The sequence below is a fragment of the Fulmarus glacialis genome, unplaced genomic scaffold, assembly GCF_000690835.1.
Source record: "Fulmarus glacialis isolate BGI_N327 unplaced genomic scaffold, ASM69083v1 scaffold17245, whole genome shotgun sequence".
NCBI lineage: Eukaryota > Metazoa > Chordata > Aves > Procellariiformes > Procellariidae > Fulmarus > Fulmarus glacialis.
The window spans coordinates 33,330-53,510 of NW_009211440.1; the positions used below are offsets into that span (position 1 = coordinate 33,330).

The following is a 20,181-nucleotide window of genomic DNA, read 5'->3' on the forward strand; positions in this document are numbered from 1 at the left end:
TTTACTTTATGTTACTGATTCCTTTGTTTCTGGGGAAGGGGGGCAGGCGCAGGGAAGGGCAAAGGATGAAAACCTTAGTAAAGCAATAAACAAAACAAGAAATTAAGATAAAACCAAAAGAATATATATTTCATATACCGGTTTATATGAATGTGTGCAACACTTATTAACCATGGTGAAAGGCTAATTATGCCCTCCAGTCACTACATGCACAGCCCGATCAACGCTGTTAATGAATTACCTTTGTTAACTTACGATGCAACTACTGTGTGACCAAGAACATACATTCGGTGCCGTCCTACGCCGAGCCGCGGGGATGGGGTCGGGGTCCGGAGGCCGAGGGGACCCGGCTGCTCTCGGTGGCACCGCGGTACTTCACAGAATGGTACACTACGCATGGGACAGAGTTCGGGAGGTGGGGTGCGAGTGTGCGCGCGCACGTGCTTGCTTGTGGGGGCGAGGGTGTGCGTGCGTGCGAGAGAGAGTGTGTGCTGTAACATTCGTTTCAGTCTTTCTCCAATTCTGCAGCTCCTGGTCTTGAGACAGGCTCTGGACTTCGCACTCCTGAAAGACCGGGTCGGGGAGGATAGAAGAAAAGAAGTGGGTTGCTTTGGTTGCTAACAGCGTTCACGATGGATATTTTGCCCTCCCTTTTCAAGAAGAAAGCCAAAATGACAAAACATTCAATAGTATGTTTTCCCCCTTTTTTTTTTTCAACCAGGCAGAATATCGGGATGGAAATCCCAAAGCAAAAAATCCTGTGGGAAGATTTAATTCTTGATGAACGTGCTGAGCATCTAAAACTTGCCCGCTATCTTCAGCAGAAGCAGCGCAGCCACGACAATATACCAGAGCGTATATAGCATACCGCATAGAAAGCGGGGAAAGCTCACCTTGTTACACCATCTCGTACTGGTTAGCAGTAATAAACCGGGACAGACAGCATGCCAGCAGCATCCCAATCAACTGTTCCGGACAAGAATAGAAGTAGAATAGAAGTTAAGTTAAATTAAATGAAACGCAGAGCAAAGGAGAGGCCGTACTAAGCAAAGATTTCATGTTCTGGAGTTGTTATGCACAAATATTTATGCCCTATTTTAAGGACCACTCTTTATCAGAAAAACAGCATCAAAAACTCCCATCTTTCTTCATCAGATCTTCCTCTTGACCGTTATCAGAGCGTACTTATTTGATAGACAGCATGCCTTTTTACTACTTTTCAAACCAGTTGTCATTGCCTGGCCAAGTCAGAGGTGGATGGGTAAACTGGTGGGGGCATCAGCACGCTACTGGCTGCGGTTCACTCGCAAGCCCCACCTGGGCTCCTCGCCACCACCCACCACCCACCACCACCACCGAGCGCTGGTGGCCCCTTTCACTTTGCTAATAGTGTGCTGGGGAAAAGCTTCCTAATGCCCCAGAGTGGTTATGCTTTCTTTACAAATGATGAAGCACCGGAGAAATGAGCGTTATAAATCTGGAAATAAATAAATAAAAAGTCTTCCACTATTCCCTTGGCTGTCACTCAGATTATTGAAAACAGATCCCTGGCTTCCACTCATCAATAAGCACTCAGTCATTTCAACGTTTTGCCTGTTGCAGTTTGTTAGCGTTTCCTGCATATGCCAACAGCGTTAATATGCTATAAATAATTCAACCTCACTTTTCTCATTTGGATTGGTCAATTAATTAACTCATGAGCATACCCAGATTGTTACAGCTCATTCCTGGCTACGGGGGTGAGGCGAGAGGGCCGTTCCCTGGACCTGGCTCCAAGCAAGGGGTGTCACAGCTGCTCCAGCTGGCTCACCCGTGCCGGGGGCACCACCTCTGCCCGTCTCCTTCTGCTGCGGGCAGAGCGCGTCGCAAGGGAGCGGTGCTTAAGGAGGGGGATCACAACCTTTTGGCAGCAGCGGAGCTCCCTCAGAGCCCGCAGAGCATGCGCAGATAACGCCTGGCTGGCTGCTCGTCCAAACTGGCTCCTTCTTCCATTTCACGCTTGGGATCGCGTGTCCTTTCCCCTAGACCGTCAGTGCTCCCTGTTAACGCGATCATCATCAAAATATACATCTTCTCTACCAGCCAATTGCTTGATTTGGGCTGGCATCAGCCCAGAGCAAGATCAAGCCAGGGTACCTCAAATCTGGATAAACTGTCTTCTGCCCCTACGATGTCATGTTTCTGGTCAGGACACACTTCATTTGCCAGAAATTTGCCGCTACCGCTCCCTCTCCTGTTTCAGTGTCCACCAGGACTGCTCTGGGCATCTCAAAAGGGCTTGGAGTCATCTTTAAAAGCAGTGTGAATCCCCACCGTCCCCCACATGCAACCCCCGATTTTGGCCCCAAATACCAAGGATGACACTGCCTTGGTTATAACTAGATGTGGGGCACAGATAACACCTCCTGACCAACCTCCATTAAAAACCTAAGCTACTCGGTTTTGGGGGCTGTATTTTCACAGTTGCCAAAAGAGATGTAGGTGCTGAAAACCCTCCTCAGCTTTTGAAAATCTCACTTGATACCGAGAAGACATTTTAGCCATCTGGTTGCCGTTTCTACTAAACTTCTCTAGACAGGTATTCCAGCAGGAAACTTATTTGGTAGCTGGAGTGCTGACGCACTCGCCCAGGAGTCCATGGACCAGCGACGATGAGGATGCCAGCATACTCTGGCTGGGCTTTGGATTTCCATGGTTAAATATTCCAGCCACCAGGAGGATGATTTATCAATTTGGCCGTTTGGGAAGCATTGCTGAAAACCCCCAACATTCTGCAGGTTTACTAGAGAGTCTTTAACACTCCCATGCTTACTCGTGTGATGTTTCTTTAGCTCAGTTCAGTTTTGGAGAATGAGATTTCCCATAGTGCATCCCTGGTATGTATTTCTCCATGCTCTGACAGGCAGAACAGAGTAAGTGCCTCTGGGTGGCCCTGTCCCACCTGCTTCGCTATCCCTTTTCTGTGCTTGTGGTACCTTTCACCCTCTCTCACCCTCCTCAGCCGGCCTCAGAGGTTACTTCTCTGCCTTACTGCATTTTTCATTAAGACGAACTTCACAGAGTATTTCATCCTATTTATTTTCACTGAGGAAATTCCATCCCAGACCCAAATCAGTTCCTCCCTTATCCTACAATGGCCAACAACGTACGTACATTCAAATTTACTTTTTTTTTTTTTATGCCTGTGCCACGAGGTACCTATTATTTCCCATCACGAGCACCCAGATTACAGCCATCATTGTTCCCAGCCACAATCTGCTGCTTGTATCAGGTTTACAGGGGAAAGATGCTGCAGCCCATACAAAGAGGAAGCCATGGGCTTTTCTTTCCCCCTTCAGCTGTAGCAGATCTCCCCAGCTACCTTTAATTAGGGATTCTTCCGTTTTACACAGTCTGTAACTCTAATAATCAGCGAGTCTAAGCTTTGTAGCATTTGCAGGCATGTGACAATGTTTTGATTTACTCAAGTCACTCGTAAGACGAATGGCAGGTTACACATGAATGTATCTTTCTGACCTTTGGCCCACTTTTTAATTCTTGGCTCTGACCGTATGCTGGTTTATGCATTTAAGTGGTTATAGTACCATAAGATTAAACTTCCATATTTCAAAAATAATGGCATGCATATCAAGCCATGGCATACACATTTTAAACAACATTTCTAGCTATTACCAGGACATAGCAGAGCTATAACAAATATCTTAGAAGTACTTTGAACACATATAAAACATGTATTTTCCAAGGTGTGTAGACTTCCACATTTAACCACAAGAGTACTGTCCCTCCTGTCGCCAAGAAGAGGCGATACTGTATTAGGTTGCTGAATTTTCCTCACGGTGCTCTTTCATTACAGTCATAACTACAGTCCTCTGCATTTAAACCAGGTTAGAGGCTCCCAGTCCGCGAACCACAAATGAGCGCTCTCCACCCCCCCTTGCTCTCTCCATTTGCTTGATCACTTGCAACCTCTGCTCTTCAGACGGGAGGAAGCCCCTTATCCTATTGTGCAGCAGGTCCCCGCAGCTCCTTTGAAAAAACAGAGGGATTGGCATAAAAGGATCCCCGCAAAGAAACTAGCTTCTAGAAGTGGCATTCATTTCCCTTCACTCCCATTGTCTCTCAAGTGCCCCATCTCAACTTTTATCCACTTATTTTTTTTTTTAATACTCCCAATTTTTTGAGTGCTAAGATGACAGACTTGGTTCTGCATTTGTATTCTCTCTCACTTTTTCCCTTTCTTCTCTTTTTTCTAAAATTATCTTGGTTCTCTGAACTATTACACAGAAAACTGAGAGTTTGTCTTGGTACCTCTGGTCTTGCTGCGGGAAACTTGAAAATGCTGACAAATTATTTGGCTTAGAGCACTGGGAAACCCATATCCCTCAGGTGTGTCTTCTTTACTGCCATCCTGTTGACCAAAGCTCATTCCAGAGAGCAGAATGCAGTGCATGTGTTGTTCATCTCTCCATGGTTTCTAGCAGTCATCTCATGCATATCTCAGATCTGACCACTGAAATCCATCCACAGCAACTTCCTAGCAATCTTCTCTCCCATCACAAACATGATAACTGGCTTTTTAATATAGTTATTTTGCAGGAGTTAACCTTGACTGGAAGCTGTCCTGCATGACGTATTTATTACATCTTATTATATTGAAGAGAAACTGAAGTGCAATTTGAATTTCCATTTTATTTTGGGTCTTGGCATCTTCACCATTTCTCGTTCTTTGAGAGAATTTCTATAAATAGAAACGTATTGAACTAACTGGGAATTCATCAGTGGATCAGGTAAGCTAAAACTGGATTTTTTAATGCATCAGGAATAATTGTTTAGTTGAATGATTTACCTTGCCATATTCTCAATACGCAGATCTTCAAGCATCCAGGTTCCCTGCCTCTATTTTAGAAGACAGCAAATTTTCCATATCACAAATCGCTTACCTGAGTCAGCCTCCTGTGCCGTGGTATGCCTCTGGCACAGGTCCTATCTCCATGCTGAATCCACACTGATTAGTATTTAGAAGCAACAAAATTAGTCTTACATTAGATTTCAAGTCACATATTGGATCCCGATGTGGATCCCACTCCCTAACCCTGGTGCAAGGGGTGACTGAGGTGTAATCCTGTGCTAGGATTACAAGTCTCAGCCTCCCTATACTCAGAGAGGAGTTGCAGCAGACAAGGTGGATGATGTCTGCACCAGAACTGCATTCACAGTCAGGCAGAGCTACTCACATTAATGTTAACAGTAAAGAGGGCAGGTGGATGCTGCACTGTAGAGGGGGACAATAGCCGCATGAGAACGTATCTTCAAATGATGGGAACTGTGTGTGCTCAGGAACTGGGTTTGACACGTGGAGAGCGCCTGGCTTCCAGTTCTTCAGTACAGAAGGAATAATTTGGCGTTAACACTGCACTGAGACTCCCCTACTCAGGGACTCTACTGCAATCACAATCTATAACCCCCCCCAAACCCTGCCTCTTGTGCCCCTTAAGCCAACGCTGTGCTGTAGTTTTATCTAGGCAAAACTCTTCATCATCTATGCTGCTTGCATAATTTTATTCTCTGTTGGGCACAACACAGCGATCATTTTGCTGCTCTGAAGAGCACCTGCTAAACTGAAATTATTCCAGCTGGAAGTCAACATTGGCATCTGATTCCAAAAACAATCAAATTGTATTTTATTATTATTATTTCAAACCTGAGGAGCAGTGCAGGCAATGTCAGCAACACAGCAGTTTTTTTAAAACTCTGACTCTGATTGGGAGGTCTGTGCCAGGCCTGTAAGATGCGCAATGCCATTACATCAACTTTCCCTATTTCTGGGAACCAGCACATTCCCCATGCTAGTCAACACCTAACAAATCATGTGAAGGAAAGGCCCTTGAGCATGCTTTACTGTAGAAGAGCAACATGATCTAATTTGTCTTTTATTTAGATTAAACGTATTCTCAGTAGGAACAGGGAAACCTCGCCTACAGCTGGAGCACTGCCTGGCATTACTGCCAGCCACGGTTAACCTGAAATCAATTTGTACACACGGTCCCTAATTGGGTCCAGCAAAGCAGATTAGGCAGTAAATGGTAACTGGCCGCCCTCTATTCTTCACACCCCAGGAGAGATGCATTTTTCTCCCCTGCATCCCCTCTCTCCTCCTTTTTACACATTCGCAAACACCCCAAGCAGCTGAGGGTCTACCCGGAGCGCCAGAGCCTTGCGCTTACGCAGGGGAGCGACATCCCCAGCTGGCAGCAGGGCGCACGCCATCAGGCAGCGTGAGCTGCCAACGCCACATCAAAATGTACTTTGGTTTTCACTTGGAGCCGCAGCGGCAAAGTGCCTTCCCCCCCGTGCTGCCTGCAGCCTGTCACGCTAATCTCGCCTTGCGCCAAAGGGCTCCCGTGGCAGGGACCACCCTCTGCCCGCGCTGCCCACCCGCCTTCCTGTGTTGAGCTCACAAACCACTGATGACCTAGAGTAAACATCCCGGCACGTGCCAAAATACTAACAATTCAGCTGCGCTCTTCCTACAGTCTCCCTCCCAGCTGCAAGCAACTTTCAGGCAAGATAAGATGATGCTTTGCCTATCATACACATGATACATGCGTTAAAGGCTTTCAGGTAGCAATGGTCCTGACAGGCATTTGCCCCAGCAGCATATCAATCATAAAATTCTACTCATCCCATTTTTCTTTTGGATGGTTTTACATGAAGCATTTAAAAAGATGCTTTATAGCCTTCTGGCTGTCTAGAAACCAAACTGAAATAAGAGCTCAGAGTCCTATAGCAGTAATCAAGTCATAATCAAGGTTGGAGAAGAGCATCAAGACAACCATGACCATTCAACAAGAACTGGAATAGCCTATTAAAAAAAACCCCAACCCCGCCCTGCTCCATGCACCAACAGCTCCAGACTGGTGGTTTCACCACTTCTGGATCCCGAAGACCTGACACCCACACACATGCTCTGGGTGGCTAGCAGTATGAAGAACCAATGTTTACGCCCACTTGAAACAAGCTGACAGGCCAAATCATGGGCTTCTCACATCTAACACCTAGGCTAGAAGGCATCAGGTTTCCAGATATGCCCAAGGCCGGGCAGTCAGCTGGTCTGAGCCCAAAAGTTTTAGGGCTCCCTCGGGTTGTGCGTAAGTTGACCGAGAGGACGTGGTGGCCATTTTCCACATGGCTTGGGGACAGTTACTCTGAAGAACCTGGAGGCCATTGTAACTGCTGAGCAAATTAAACCTCAGAGAGATGTGACTAAAACACCGTGCAGCCGAGCACGGGCTGACCACATGGGGCAGCAGGAGCAAGAGGGCAGCCACAGCCCTCCCATTAATTCACTTGCCCATCACTGGCAACAGCACTGGCAAATCCCTTGTTTCCAGTGCAGCACAGTGTAAACATACAGCTTGCTAACTGAATTCATGAGTTTTAAGAAGTCGTCAAATAATTTTTCCTAGCACCTCATTTTTTCCAACCACTGGATAAACATAAGTCATTCAATAGATACATTCATATTTTCAGTGTTGCCTCAGGACCCAGATTTTTAATATTGTGCGAATGAAGCAAATGAAAGCTGCATGATCGTTTTAGAATATGACATTTGCAGTTGTACTATGTAATCTCTGCAGAGAGTAGGCAGATATTGCCTCTCAGGTAGAAGCGTTTCAGGCACCATACACATCGCTGTGCATTTTTGCTGAACCATTCTGCAAGCACTTTTGCATTGACCGTGTTTCCCTCTCTCTCATTTTTGCATGTTTCCAGGAGAATCCTTGCCATCACACACGAAGTGACTAGTATAAAGGAGCATCTTGTCGAAACATGCAGGTGTTTTCCTGCCCCTTCTTGATCAGAAGATTCTGACCAGACCTTTCCCCGACTCCTGTCTAGGTAAAGGCAGTTTGAATATCAGGGAGCCGCAAACACCTTCTTAGCTCTCCTCTTGTCCCTCCCATGCCAAACTCCCTTTGGTGCAGGCAAGGAGTTTGTTTAATAATCTGATTTGGCAGATCTTGGCTCAGTGTTCAGTGCTAAAAGGAAAAAAAAAAAAAAAAAAAATCGGTCACCATACCCAGGTGCCCCCTTCCAGGCTCCAGGTCCAGGATGGGGAGACCTGAAGGTACACTCTTATTTGAATTCTAGACTCCTTTAAGAAAAAATAAGAGTGCTTAGAAGATAGAAGCCTATCCAAACAGTGGATAAGCTATTTGTCTTCTTAGCTGTTTATGCTCCATTTAAGCCAATGTTTTATTGGGTTAACCTCTATTTGACCCAGTGGAGGGACAAGTTGTTTTCCTTGAGCTAGTCATTAGCTCAACCGTAACTGATATTCCCAAGGAGAAACTTCATTTAAGTTGAAAAAAAGAAAATCAATGAACAGATGACCTCAGGACTAATGAGCATGCTGAGTTCAGTCCCTTTCCATAATCCTTCCTTCCTTGAAGTCCAGGTAAAGAAAAAGAGAGGGGAAAAAAGCGGGGAAGGGAAGCGTTTACGCACTTACCTGTGAGAACGCAATCCCAAAAGCCACTCCAGCTATGATTCCCATATTTGTCTCCATAAAACTGGTCACCAAATCATAACAGCCCTGGAAAACAAACATAATCATTCCTTGTATCGACCTTCCCTGCCACAAATGCATACATACAAATTTCTCATTTAAAATGGACTTGGGCTAGACAATATTTTTGCTATAATTTCCAACAATGTCATCTTTTTATTTAATAGCAATTCCAAGTGAATGATGGGAAGCGGTGGCAAAACCAGTTATTTTTAGAAACAAATGTATTTCACTACTTTTAAAAGCTAAATGTGATGTTGCACTCCTTTTTGTAGGTCTTATTAAAGAAAGTCAGTTCGCATTGTTTTAAAAACCATTAATATAGCTTTCACCTGAAACCAAACCAATATAAGGTAATGCAATAATACAGGTGTCAAAAATGAATAAATGACGCTGATCTCCTAATACTCCAGGTATTTAATACAAGCATGCTTCAGGCGTCCAGTGAGGCATTCTGCTTGCCTTCGCCTGTCAAAGGACACCAGGCAAGGTACTGAGTAGTATATAACTTTAAACCATATAACAAAGTTATTAATGGTTTTGTATGAAGTTTCTTGGTTCGTTTGCTCTTGGACATAAAATTGCCTGTCCTGCTCCCCAAACCCAATTTTCTCCCTCTAGCTCAGACCCTGACTCCATCAGCTGTGTCTCAATTGCCTTGTGCCTCAATTCACAGCCCATACTGGGGCCAGAAGATTCATACACATTTCTGCCCTTCTCTTGGATAGGCTTTTTTGAGGTGTCCCCATCAGTATGATAATTTTCACTAAGTTTCTCCCCTCACCTACTCTACCCCTCAAAAAAGCATTTGAAATTAGCTTTCCTAGTTTGTGGTGTCTAAATGAATCTAAACAAGTGATGCAAAACTTGAAGAAAAAAAGGATAATGTCCATTTTTTCCTTCATTACTAACCTATCTGCCCACACAATCCAAAGCCACCTCTTGGTCCCTTTTGCCACGCTTCCTCAAATGACCAACACCACTCAGTGTAAAGCCAGTCCCAAAGCATTTCATTTCATGTTACAACTTTATCCACTTTATCAGAAGTTGATAAAAACAGAAATAACAGTGAGTTTCCTTCCCCAGTTTGGACTCCTGTCCCATAAGAGAGAATTGTCTCCACATTCCCCCTCCATCCACACCCCCCTCACTTCTGCAAACACTTTAGGAACTCTTTACATGACTTCAGAGCACTAGATGCTTGTAAATAATCACAGCTAGAAGGAAAGGATGATGTCCTCTGTTAGAGACAGGCCATTCATGAACTAAATTGTATCATTTCTTTAACCTCTTTTATAATATCAGAAGACATTTTATTTCATCCTGAGAGTAATGAAGTGGTAAACTGAGCTGAGGACCAGCACAGCTATAATTCAGTTCTGAAATGTTTATGTGTACATATTAATCCTTAATTAGGTCTTACAACAGTGTACAGTATGTCAGATTCAAGCTGGCTTATTTAACATATCAAGCAACTATCGTTGTGTGTGTCTTACATGTTATGAAATGAGATTAGATTTCTCAAGCAGTGCTTTCATTTTGTCTGACATGGCTTAATGTTCTCCCAGCTCTTCCGAATTCTGTTCAACAGCCTTCAAGAGATGCAACATCTAACAGTGATGGTAATTTGAGGGAGACAGAAGATCTTGTTAAAAAAACATGAAAGGGAGATAGTTTTGATCGCTCTCCTCATTTGAAGACTGTTTTTTCCCAAATCACAATCATCTGTTTCCCGAAGAGCATTGCATAAGTACGGCTTAATTGTTCAGTCCTTACTGTCCACGGAGTAAGAGTGCAAGAAGCACCCAAGAGTTGTATATACTGTGCAGAAGCACGTGAAGCGCCGTGTGCGCACATCTTGGTGCTGATTCAGAGGACAGAAGTGACAACTTAGCAAGTGTCCAATCATTCTTCAGACCATGCATCTGTTCCTTTATTAAGATTTTAGAGAGAAGTAGTTCTTGAGATTTGTCGGCAATGAGCTCTGAAGATTAAAAGCACTATACGAATGTTAATTAGCTAATCCTAATGACAGCTCTTAAAGTTAGGTATTAGTCCCATCTGAGATGAAGAAACAGACAGAGAGACTACATGATTTACCCAAGGTCACTAAGCAAGTTAGTGGCAGAGTTGGCAAAGAAAATCCAAGAATGTTGTCTTTTAGTCCTGCAATTAGATCATTAGTTTAATCCTCTTTGGATAATTCATCATTAGTCCTCATAAACTGCTAGTGATTTTGTTAGCTCCTCGAGAACTTGTCTTACTGATAGATTTGCAAGATCCACCAAAAAGATGTATTCCAAATATACTTATCTACAGGAACGGTAACAAGGGTCTTCCACGACACAGACAATATGTATTTTCCTTTTTCTCCAACAAACACAGAGCAAAGTGCCTATTTCCAAGATGAGCAAGGGGCTTGGGTCAGAGGCGTTTGCTTCCTATCTGAAGAGAAAGCATAGGGCCACACAACATTTTCTCTTGCTTGCTTAAAAAGCATGCCCCTCTCAGAAACATCCCACCTTGCTCAAACGTTTGGGACAACTCCGAGATCTCACAACTGCTAAAAAACAATCTTTACAACCTTTGATTACAAATGGCTATCTCAGAAAATGGGACACAATTTTTCAGATGTCGCAGGACACTCGAACTTCCCCTAGGTAATAAAATCAAGTAATTAAGTCAACTGCTTCCTGAGGAATCAGCATTCCTCTTCTGTCAGGCAAGTCGTGCATTCGCAGGAGAGATGCTTAGGAGTGCGTTACTAGCCCTGGTCTAGCACAAGCTCATTCATCCCTCAGCTGCTTCCTAAAATTTTGCAGGCATCCTTTGCCAAGAGGAACTCGTGTGGACAAGGATTTCTCTGTGCAGGCAGAGCATGCAGAGCAAGCCCGGCACTTTGCGGAAACATCAGACTGGTGGTGGGAGTGCAAATGGCACCCGCTCAGTTATGCAGCCAGGAAAGGTTCAGAGTGCGTGGCCATCCCGAACTGGAAAGGTGGGACCTGCTGGCAGAGTACCAGCCACACCGGAAAGCTTTCCTGCCGGGAAGGTGGGCAGAAGCACGGGCTCAGGATGGGCTGCCCAGGAGGCACTCTGCGTGCAGGGGATCCTGGCCGTACTGCACATCCCCTAGATCCACCCCGTCCTGCCTCTCACCTTCTTTCCACTTCTACAAAACCAGAAAGTTACTACAAGTCACAAAGTGCATCTGAACGGAGTGGCTCATCCTTCACACTCATGCAACCCAGCAAGATTATTCTGCTGGTGGCGACTGCGAGTTTCGTAACAGATGGACGTCACTAATGTTCCACATATGTCTGCAACAAGTGGCTCTCATTAAACTATTACAGAAAAGAAAGGCTTAGTGGAAAATAATCCTCTAGCATCTTTTTTTAAATACGTGCTAGAAAATGTTGTCCACTTGACTGGTTTTCAAAGAAAGATGTTTCAGGCTGTGCTCAGCCACCACTCCAACCTCCTGATTCACAGGTGGCTGAGGTGAAAAAGACAGAAACAGAAGGCAGAAAGGCATTTCCATATTTCCCCTGTTACCTACTCAGGACTTTTATTTATTTTTTTAAATTCAACTCTGAAAACAAAAACAGAAAAGAAAATAATCCTTAAGTCTAACTAAGCTATGCCGCAACTTATGATTTGGCCACAATATTCCTTTTACCTTTTACAGACTGTTGCCTCTCTTGCGAATCTCAAGTGAGAAAGAAAGAATTAATGATGCACTAGCATTTAATGCAATAACTTGAGTTGTATTTCTGCAGTGCTGTGTCTGCTATATATGTTGCATTATTTTCTCTTTATTCCTCCCTTTCTTTGTGTTTTCTGTATTTTTATTCTCCAATTATTCCTTTTCTTCCTGTTTTCCCAACCTGCTTTCCCAACCCTATTCTGTTTTCCCAACTTGCTCCTTCGGGTGACCCCAGGGGAGGGGTCACTTTGGCTCTGCTATGCTTGCAGCAGCACATGTCCAAGATCTTCTTAAGAGTCACTGTAAACATACCAGCCAACCACAACACTTGTTGTCCATCACCCGTGTTTTCTCTGTTTGGGATGGCAGTTAGGCTCTGGCACTGAAATTACAGTTTGAACATAAACAGAGTAAAACCTGTCCTTCCCTCCACCTGCCTACGTCTTTGTCCTCAACAAAAACCCACCGCATTCAGCGGGCGCGAGCAGAGAAGCAGAGAAGGGCTGACCGACCTAACCCTCAAGGGGAGTCGAGCGCACGTGCCACTTGCGGTCCCGTGCCCGGCCAGCACTGCCTCTGTGTGCAGTGCCGTACCTCAATCTCTGCTGTGAGGAAGGGGAACAAATCCCTTCCTCTTCAGAAACGTCGCTGCACCTGGTCATTTGAGAAAGGCCAGCTTAAAGAATTTGAAAGCAAGCTGGGGGCAAAGCCCATCCTTACCATCACTCCAGCCCGATACACACGTTATCAACCAACCATTTGAAATGAAATGCAATTGTAAGCAACCATATGCTCTGCTGGTGTGCTGAATGGTTTCATAACAACTGCCTCTGGACAACGTTACTGGTACCTTCTGGTTTACTTTAGTGGCAGCCACGGTCATGTTGCGCAGATCCTGAGTATTACAGTCACTGGAGTTCATGCAACAGCTTGTAGGGATGCCGTGTTTGAAGAAGTAAGGGCTGGTGCTCCAGTTGGTGTAGCTCTGAATGCCGCAGCAGCTCAGCTATGAGGAACAAGAGGCACATTTAAAACAAACAAACAAACCAGAATTAAAACTAGTACAGAATCATCACTGCCCACTTAATAAGCTCATAATCAAAATAAAGACAGGTTGTCTCCAGTTTTGAAAAGCAGATACCACTCCCCGCCCCATTTATCATAAAAGTATCAGGAATGTCATTTACAGAAGGTGGGAGCAGACGACCTACTAAAAAAAAGGTATTTTATGAGCACCACTATTATTTGTAACAGTTGACAAAGGTCCAGCCATAAAGCCATCTTTTTTAGTTGAAGGGCTGTTGGGGTTTTTTTCATTTGTTTGTTTTCTTTGCTTATTTATTTATTCGACTAAAGATGATCCTGGAAATTCAAGACAGAGCCTCACAATGCAGCCTTAAAAAACCCCAAAGCATTACATACAATTACATTTAACACATGCAGGGTCAAACTAGTACAAATTGCTAAGGTGAAGCAAGCCTCTCTAACTCAACAAAATAATTTCTAGGAAAATTCACCGAGCCATAAATAGAAGGAGACCATATGTTTGTAAGAGTGTGTCTATGAAATCAGCTGAAAAACCGTAAGTTGGGAAGGATGTTCTGCTCTAGATGCTAAGCTAGAAGACAGTCACTCCAAGATACGGAGTATGTGCTGAATTTTCTGCAGGAAAAGGGCTTATAAATGCAGTTCCTGTGAAAACAGAGCTACAAATGAACATTTTGCTACAACAGAAACACTGAACAATTACTCAAAACTATTTAGTTTAGCCAACTCCAAGGAATCAGATGTTCAAAATACAGGTTAACATTAGGCAAACTGACAATCTGATGGCAAAATATACTCAGTTTAGAGCAGTGCAGTAATCTGCTAACCCGGAGAAGCCAGGTTAGAGGCACAGTTTCAAACATGCTGAGGGGTCGAACTAATAGTTGTAATATCTAAAGAAGATCTAGAAGTTATCAATACAATTACATTAAAATTTCAGCCATTCAGCAAGTTACAATCGTATGAAAAGCAAATTGGCTCATAGAATGTATCGTGAGCTGAAGGGATAGCTTCTTGCTATGGTACAGTTTCTAGTAGGAATTTAAATGTGAATTTTATCACTCTGTGTTGTAGTTGGTGGACCTGGTCCCTTGTGGTTGGCATCTCCAACTAGTCTGGCCATGCTGTGGCATTTGCTTGTGCCCTGTGCCCTGCTGGAAGGCAAGGAAACCTCCCATTGCCCTGCTACCACACCCTGTGGGTCAGAAAGGCTCTTCTACCAAGCGCCTAATCCGTCCCTCCAGCACAGCCGGAGAACAGCTTTCATTGCCGACCCCAGCAGCGCATTTGTCCATCCTCTTTTCCTCTGGAGAAAATACACTCTGTTTCTTCCTTAACTCACTAGGTCTCCTTTGCCAGCCTCTCATTGTACTTGTGAAGAGAACTGCTGCAGTTTATCAGTGATACAGGATGCTAGATTATACAATCCTGTCTCATCCAGCTCAAATTTACAACATTTCATAATCCTATTGACAGATTCTGGCTCCCAAACCTAATTCAAGATCTGGGACCAACAACAAGCAACTGTCTTTATTAAATAGTTTGTTCATTAAAACTTAGGCATCTTGCACAAGCATATCAGTTGAAATACTTTTTCTTTAGGTCAGCTTTGCCAGCCTCTAATTTTACTTGCAACATACCGCTTGCAGATTGAGCCATCCACACTTCATGTTCTGTGATCAAATCTGAATGTATGCTTTGTCTCTCTTTATTTATTGATTTTTAATATCCAATTTTAGACTTACACTTTCCTGTACATTATCCACTGCATGGCTCCGCTCATCATTCTTGTTGTAATTCTGGATTGCTTCAGTATATGTCCTAAGGAAAGTATCCTTGATCTATGAAGGCGAGGAAAAAAACAGCCCACATGAGCAATGAAAACATAACATCTGAAGCGGTTTTTGCAGGAAGCAAATGCATTTCCAAACCTGACAAGGCACCCAAACTAGCCCTTCCCACTCATTTTTAAGTGTGTTTTCAGAGCTGGCAGAGCTCCCTCTTAACTGTCAGGAGTCACTCATGCCATTTTTCAAGTGGGGTCTATTGGACATAGAAAGAAAACTACCCCAGCAAATTGCTACTTTTTAAAACAGAAAATGACTTAACCTAGAAGAAAGATATCCTTTGATGCTTTTTCCCCAAACACTTTGTTACAGCGCTAAGTTTGAAGGAGGCTGCGTGCTTCTCTCTGCTCATGGATGCCTGGTGGGAGCCGAAGCTTGTGCAAACTCCTTGGTGACAGAAGCCAGTGGCATCAAAAGAAGACACGAATCCCCTGACCAGGCGGCAGCCCTTGTCCCCAGCACCAAAGCATTTGGGTAAGGAACAAGAGGTCTCTCAGCTGGAGAAGGTCAGGCACGTGACTGGGAAAGGCGCTTTGACGGGCTGGGTAGCAGATGATTTGGGCAACCCACATGGCTGTGACCTTCACAAGAGACTGCCTCTCCCAAAAGGGAGCAGCAACCTGACACTGAGGCTGCCACAGGTTAGGCCAGATGAAATGGCAATCCTCAGCAGACGGACAGGTATTTCAGGATGAAATTAAAAACTATCCACCACTCGCAAGGTATCCACCAGAAAAGGCTACAGCAAGGGAAATCTTATGTCAAAAGAGGAGACTAGAAAACCAGTTAATACAAAGAGAAGAGACAAGGAGGGTCTTTAGGGTTGTCCTGGTTCAGCACTAATGGCATGTAGGTCCATGGACTTAAAGACAGAGACAGACCTGATTACAATGGATAAAGCAGAAGTGCTACTACAAATCTAGACCATCTTGCTTTTTTAAAGCTTCTTCCTGTCCCAGTTTCCTACCTCACTCTATTTCTAATCTCTCCTTACTCTCAGGATAGAAACAAAATCCCATCCCACTCCCTCCCCGCCCCAAAAAAGAAAAAGATTTACAAAACATTGAGTCTGGTCTGATGCAGAAGTGCTCTGCCTTATATAAACAAGCACTTGCCTGGCTGAAGAAGCTGTGTTTAAGAAAAGTATTTAATCTGTTTTGCAGCCCTCAGCATATGTAAAAGAGTAAAGAAGATCTTACATGATGGACACACAAAAAACGATAGCTCCAGAGTAAATTATCAGGCAGCTGAGGCCAAGAGCTTTGCTAAATCCCTTCATTTGGAATCGCATCAGTTTTTAAGACCTGTACATGTTATTGTTGCACATCAGCCGCATCCCTGGAGATATGTATGGAGCTGCTGAGCTCAGCGACCTACACATTCTCCACGCTCCAGAGAACTTCTCAGCAGCTCCTGCCCAGGGAGGTACTGCCATACGCAAACTCAGCACATTTCCACCTACCTCGTGGCGAAACACAAACCCTGAAATGCCAGCCACTAGCTCAGCCAGGAACACCAGGGACAAGAACATGGCATACTGAAAAGGAAGGAGGCAAGAAAAGTCAGAACGTGACAGACTTTTGTCTCTGCACAGATACTGCTCAGTTATCACATAAAATTTAACTTTCTGCTCTAGACACCCTTTAAAGATGTTAATAAACCAAAGGTCTTTTGGAGGCGATACATAGGTTATTGCCTGAATATGTGTTTATACAACTCACAAATTATATGTATTGTCTAATTACTGGCTTTTCTGACATTTCTGTTCCCACATTTCTTAGCGCTCTCATATAAATTAGAACACACTCACATGCCAGAGATGGATCCAAGTCACTCAAGTTTTGATCTTGCAATAAGAATACAACAGACCCTTTATGTTTGCATGGCTAAAGTAAATAGGCTTCTCCAGGTGTTTTGGTTCGTCTTCATCTATCTCATGCTAGACTGGGATTTGCTTCCCAATTCCTGAAGTTTCTCCAATGAATGAACTGAACCACTGACTTCACTGGAAATATTCTCACGGTAATACCAGACAGATGCCTCAAATACTTTGCTGAGCCAAGGCCCATGTTTGGCTTAAGGAGCAGCACTTGGATCTGGAGCTAAATAAACCTTGAAAACAGTGCTTTCAGTGTAGACACTCGCAAACTATTAAAAATACATCTAAGCAGAAATAAAGAAGGTAAAGAAAAAATGCAAAGTGGGATGGTAAAATTTGAAGTTGGGGCTTAATCTTCTGGAGGGAAAATTACCTTTTTTCTCCACGTGCTAAATAACAGTTAATCAAAAAAGGAAGCATTTTAAATTAAATTCAGTCCTAGCAGGATTGAGTGGAAAGAGGGAAATTTATTTTTAATGGAAGGTTGTTGGGGAAGAGAGGACAACAGTAAAGGGAGAAGTAGAAAAATCATTCTTTACAGTTAATGCAGCTGTCAAATCACTGCCTGTATTCTGTTCAGGAGAGAAAGAAAGTTTTGAAATATTTCTTGCCTGTACAATGAAAATAAAACCATGTGCTTGGAACAGCACATGTCACTGTAGGTGGCATACCTTTAAAAAAGTTACATGACTTACGGAGCAACTAGCAGAGCCTGAATTCCTACGGATTTAGATCTTCTTTCACCTTTATCCCTTTTCCATCTGGACTGCAGTAACTCCAGCGAGCCTCTACACGCGCCCTGACAGCATATCACCAGCAAGGGATAGCAGCGGTGCGCCTGTGACAGCGTTAGGTACATGCTGACTGGCCACCAGCACATACCTGCTGACCGATCTGCAGCTGCTACCTCATCCCTACTGTGCCACCAACTGAGAAAATTAACTCTCTTTAAGATGTCCTTTTTTTAAATCCAGATCAAACTGGAGAAGAATCATGCCATCTCCTTAGAAAATCAACCCCAAAATACTGTAGCAGGAGATGCATTGTACTGTCAAGCCCTTTTCCACTATCTCAGTGCATCACAAGTGGTATTTCCACCCTTCAAATCATTACACATGTAGGATTTTGCTCCTGAATATTCCTAGAAAAACAGTTTATCATATAGGTTTGCTTAACCTATAGTTACTTTGCATTTTAAGGTGGGCTGGAAAACTCAGAACAGAGAAACTTACAGGGAGAGAGGCTAAACTGGACTGAGAGACAGCTGCTGTACCTCTGCTTAGTGTACCTTGAGTCCATGCTGCTTTTGAGATAAGGACAAACATACCATACAGAGCTTTGTTTTCTGGGGTTGCCTTGTTTTATTCTAGTGAATGTTAGGAGAAAAAGAAAGGCTGGTGTGCTTTTAGAAGGTACCGACTATTTTTTTCATAGATTTTGCATAGAGTATTAAAATAACCCCTTTAAAATATACTTCAAATGAATTTCACATTTATGAATGCTTTGGACATTTTTAAGATTGTAAATATACCTATCTATCTGGCTCACAGAAGAACAGAAAAATTGTAGAATTACTCACAGAGTAATTCATCAGCAGCATTTCACCCTGCTCCCAACCACACATGGGCTTGTACGCTGTGCGGTAACAAAATTCATTCATACTCAGTCAACAACTGGTTTTGGCAAAGATTTTTTTCCCCTCCTTTGTCCAAAAGACACACGTGTTGAACATTAAGATCAATAAAATCTAGCTTATGTGCCTAAAAAACCACGTTAACATCTGGTGAAGCTTGGCAGGGGGTGGGGGGAATCCCAATACATCAACAAAACCTCTTCCCCTCTTGCTTAAGGCACTTTGGCAGGCTTACCAGTTTCAGCATCCATGGGCTGCCACGACAAGTGGCAAAGCAGCCAAAAAGCCCGAAGACAATGATTGTGGTACCCGTTCCGATGAGCACGTAGGGGGCATTGGTGGAGTTCTCAGCAATGAGAGAGATGTATGTGCCGAGGGTGAGCTTGCCCCAGACGCCGACCGCGAGAAGGATAACGCCTGTGATCTGCAAAGCAAAAAGCCGTCAGGAGCTACCGGGGAGGCATCCAAATTCAATACACAGTGATCCTGAAGAGATTCATTGGTGCTGTTGTGTTGGCAGAAGGAAGACTCAAGACTTTTACTAACTCCAGAGGGATGGACAGAGAAAATTAATTTCCAGCACCTGGAGATGTTATGTTAAGGCTGCCACTGGGGGACAAACATCTAGGACTAATCACCGCAAAGCTGACGATCGCCAAGGGAGGATGCAGTGTACGGCCTGCAGGAACAGGCTCTCTGCTCCTACAGCACACTGAAAGAGGTGGCCAACTCCGTCACTCTTACCAAAAGCCAACAATAACCGCCGCCGCCTCACACCTCCTGAGTTTTGCCACAAAAACTGCCTGAACCACAAAAACCTGCTGCTTGACATCCCGTCCTTCTTAATGTCAAAGTTTCAGGAACACGAGCATCCCTTGCAGTGCATTACTCTGGCAAGTGAGCCTTCCCCCACTCCCCAGGCTATATAGCAAGCGAGCCCCTGGCTGCGCAGAAGCTTTCCCCCATGACACGGGGTGGGAGGACACCAGTAGGCCCTGGGAGCACCCAGCCTCTTGCCTGAGACGCGCAAGCAGAGGCCACCATGCCGCAGGGCAGCCGGGGCACGCAGGGTCCCAGCACCAGCAGGGACGTAGGGGAAGCCCATGGTGTGCCGTACACCGACATCGAGCAGTGGCCACAACAGGGATGGTGCCTGCACCATCTGCTGATCATCACCTGATGCTGACACGCCTGCTTCAAGACTGTACACACGTAACTCATTCCCACGGTGCGGCCAAAGGTGGGACATGAAGGGCCAGTCCTGAGTGCCAGCTCTGCAAACGCTTCCTGAATTCCCCCAAAACTTCTTACTAGCTCCTCCAGGCCACTGCCAAGGGGCAGGAGCAGAAGAAATGTCCTGACAGTATTCTTTTGTTCGCTTTCCAAATTTTCTCTTGTGAACTGCTGTGAAATCTTGAAATTGAACACTATTATACCAGGGCTGCCCTGCAGTTGTTCATGGAGGGGATCCTTGCTCACAGTTATGTTGCCCCTAAAAAA

At 44.3% G+C, this 20,181-nt stretch overlaps 1 protein-coding gene across 1 annotated transcript; it reads right to left on the minus strand.

Annotated features, from left to right (window-relative positions):
- Positions 1-887: 887 nt before the first annotated feature.
- On the minus strand, positions 888-19,806 carry LOC104076628 (tetraspanin-7-like). Its single transcript, XM_009577549.1, has 7 exons — positions 19,699-19,806; positions 18,917-19,105; positions 16,632-16,706; positions 15,068-15,163; positions 13,126-13,281; positions 8,513-8,596; positions 888-966 (listed from the first exon to the last, which is right to left on the minus strand). The coding sequence occupies exons 1-7, from the start codon at positions 19,804-19,806 to the stop codon at positions 898-900; spliced, it is 777 nt and encodes a 258-aa protein (XP_009575844.1). The 3' UTR covers positions 888-897.
- Positions 19,807-20,181: the final 375 nt, after the last annotated feature.

Bases quoted from the DNA above. Each gene is read 5' to 3' on its own strand.
- LOC104076628 (XM_009577549.1), bottom strand. From the start codon at position 19,806: ATGTCGGTGTACGGCACACCATGGGCTTCCCCTACGTCCCTGCTGGTG. The intron at 15,164-16,631 runs GTAGGTGGAAAT...TCGCCTTCATAG, and splicing joins GGTTTGTGTTTCGCCACGAG to ATCAAGGATACTTTCCTTAG. The intron at 8,597-13,125 runs GTACCAGTAACG...TTTGTTTTCCAG, and splicing joins CCACTAAAGTAAACCAGAAG to GGCTGTTATGATTTGGTGAC.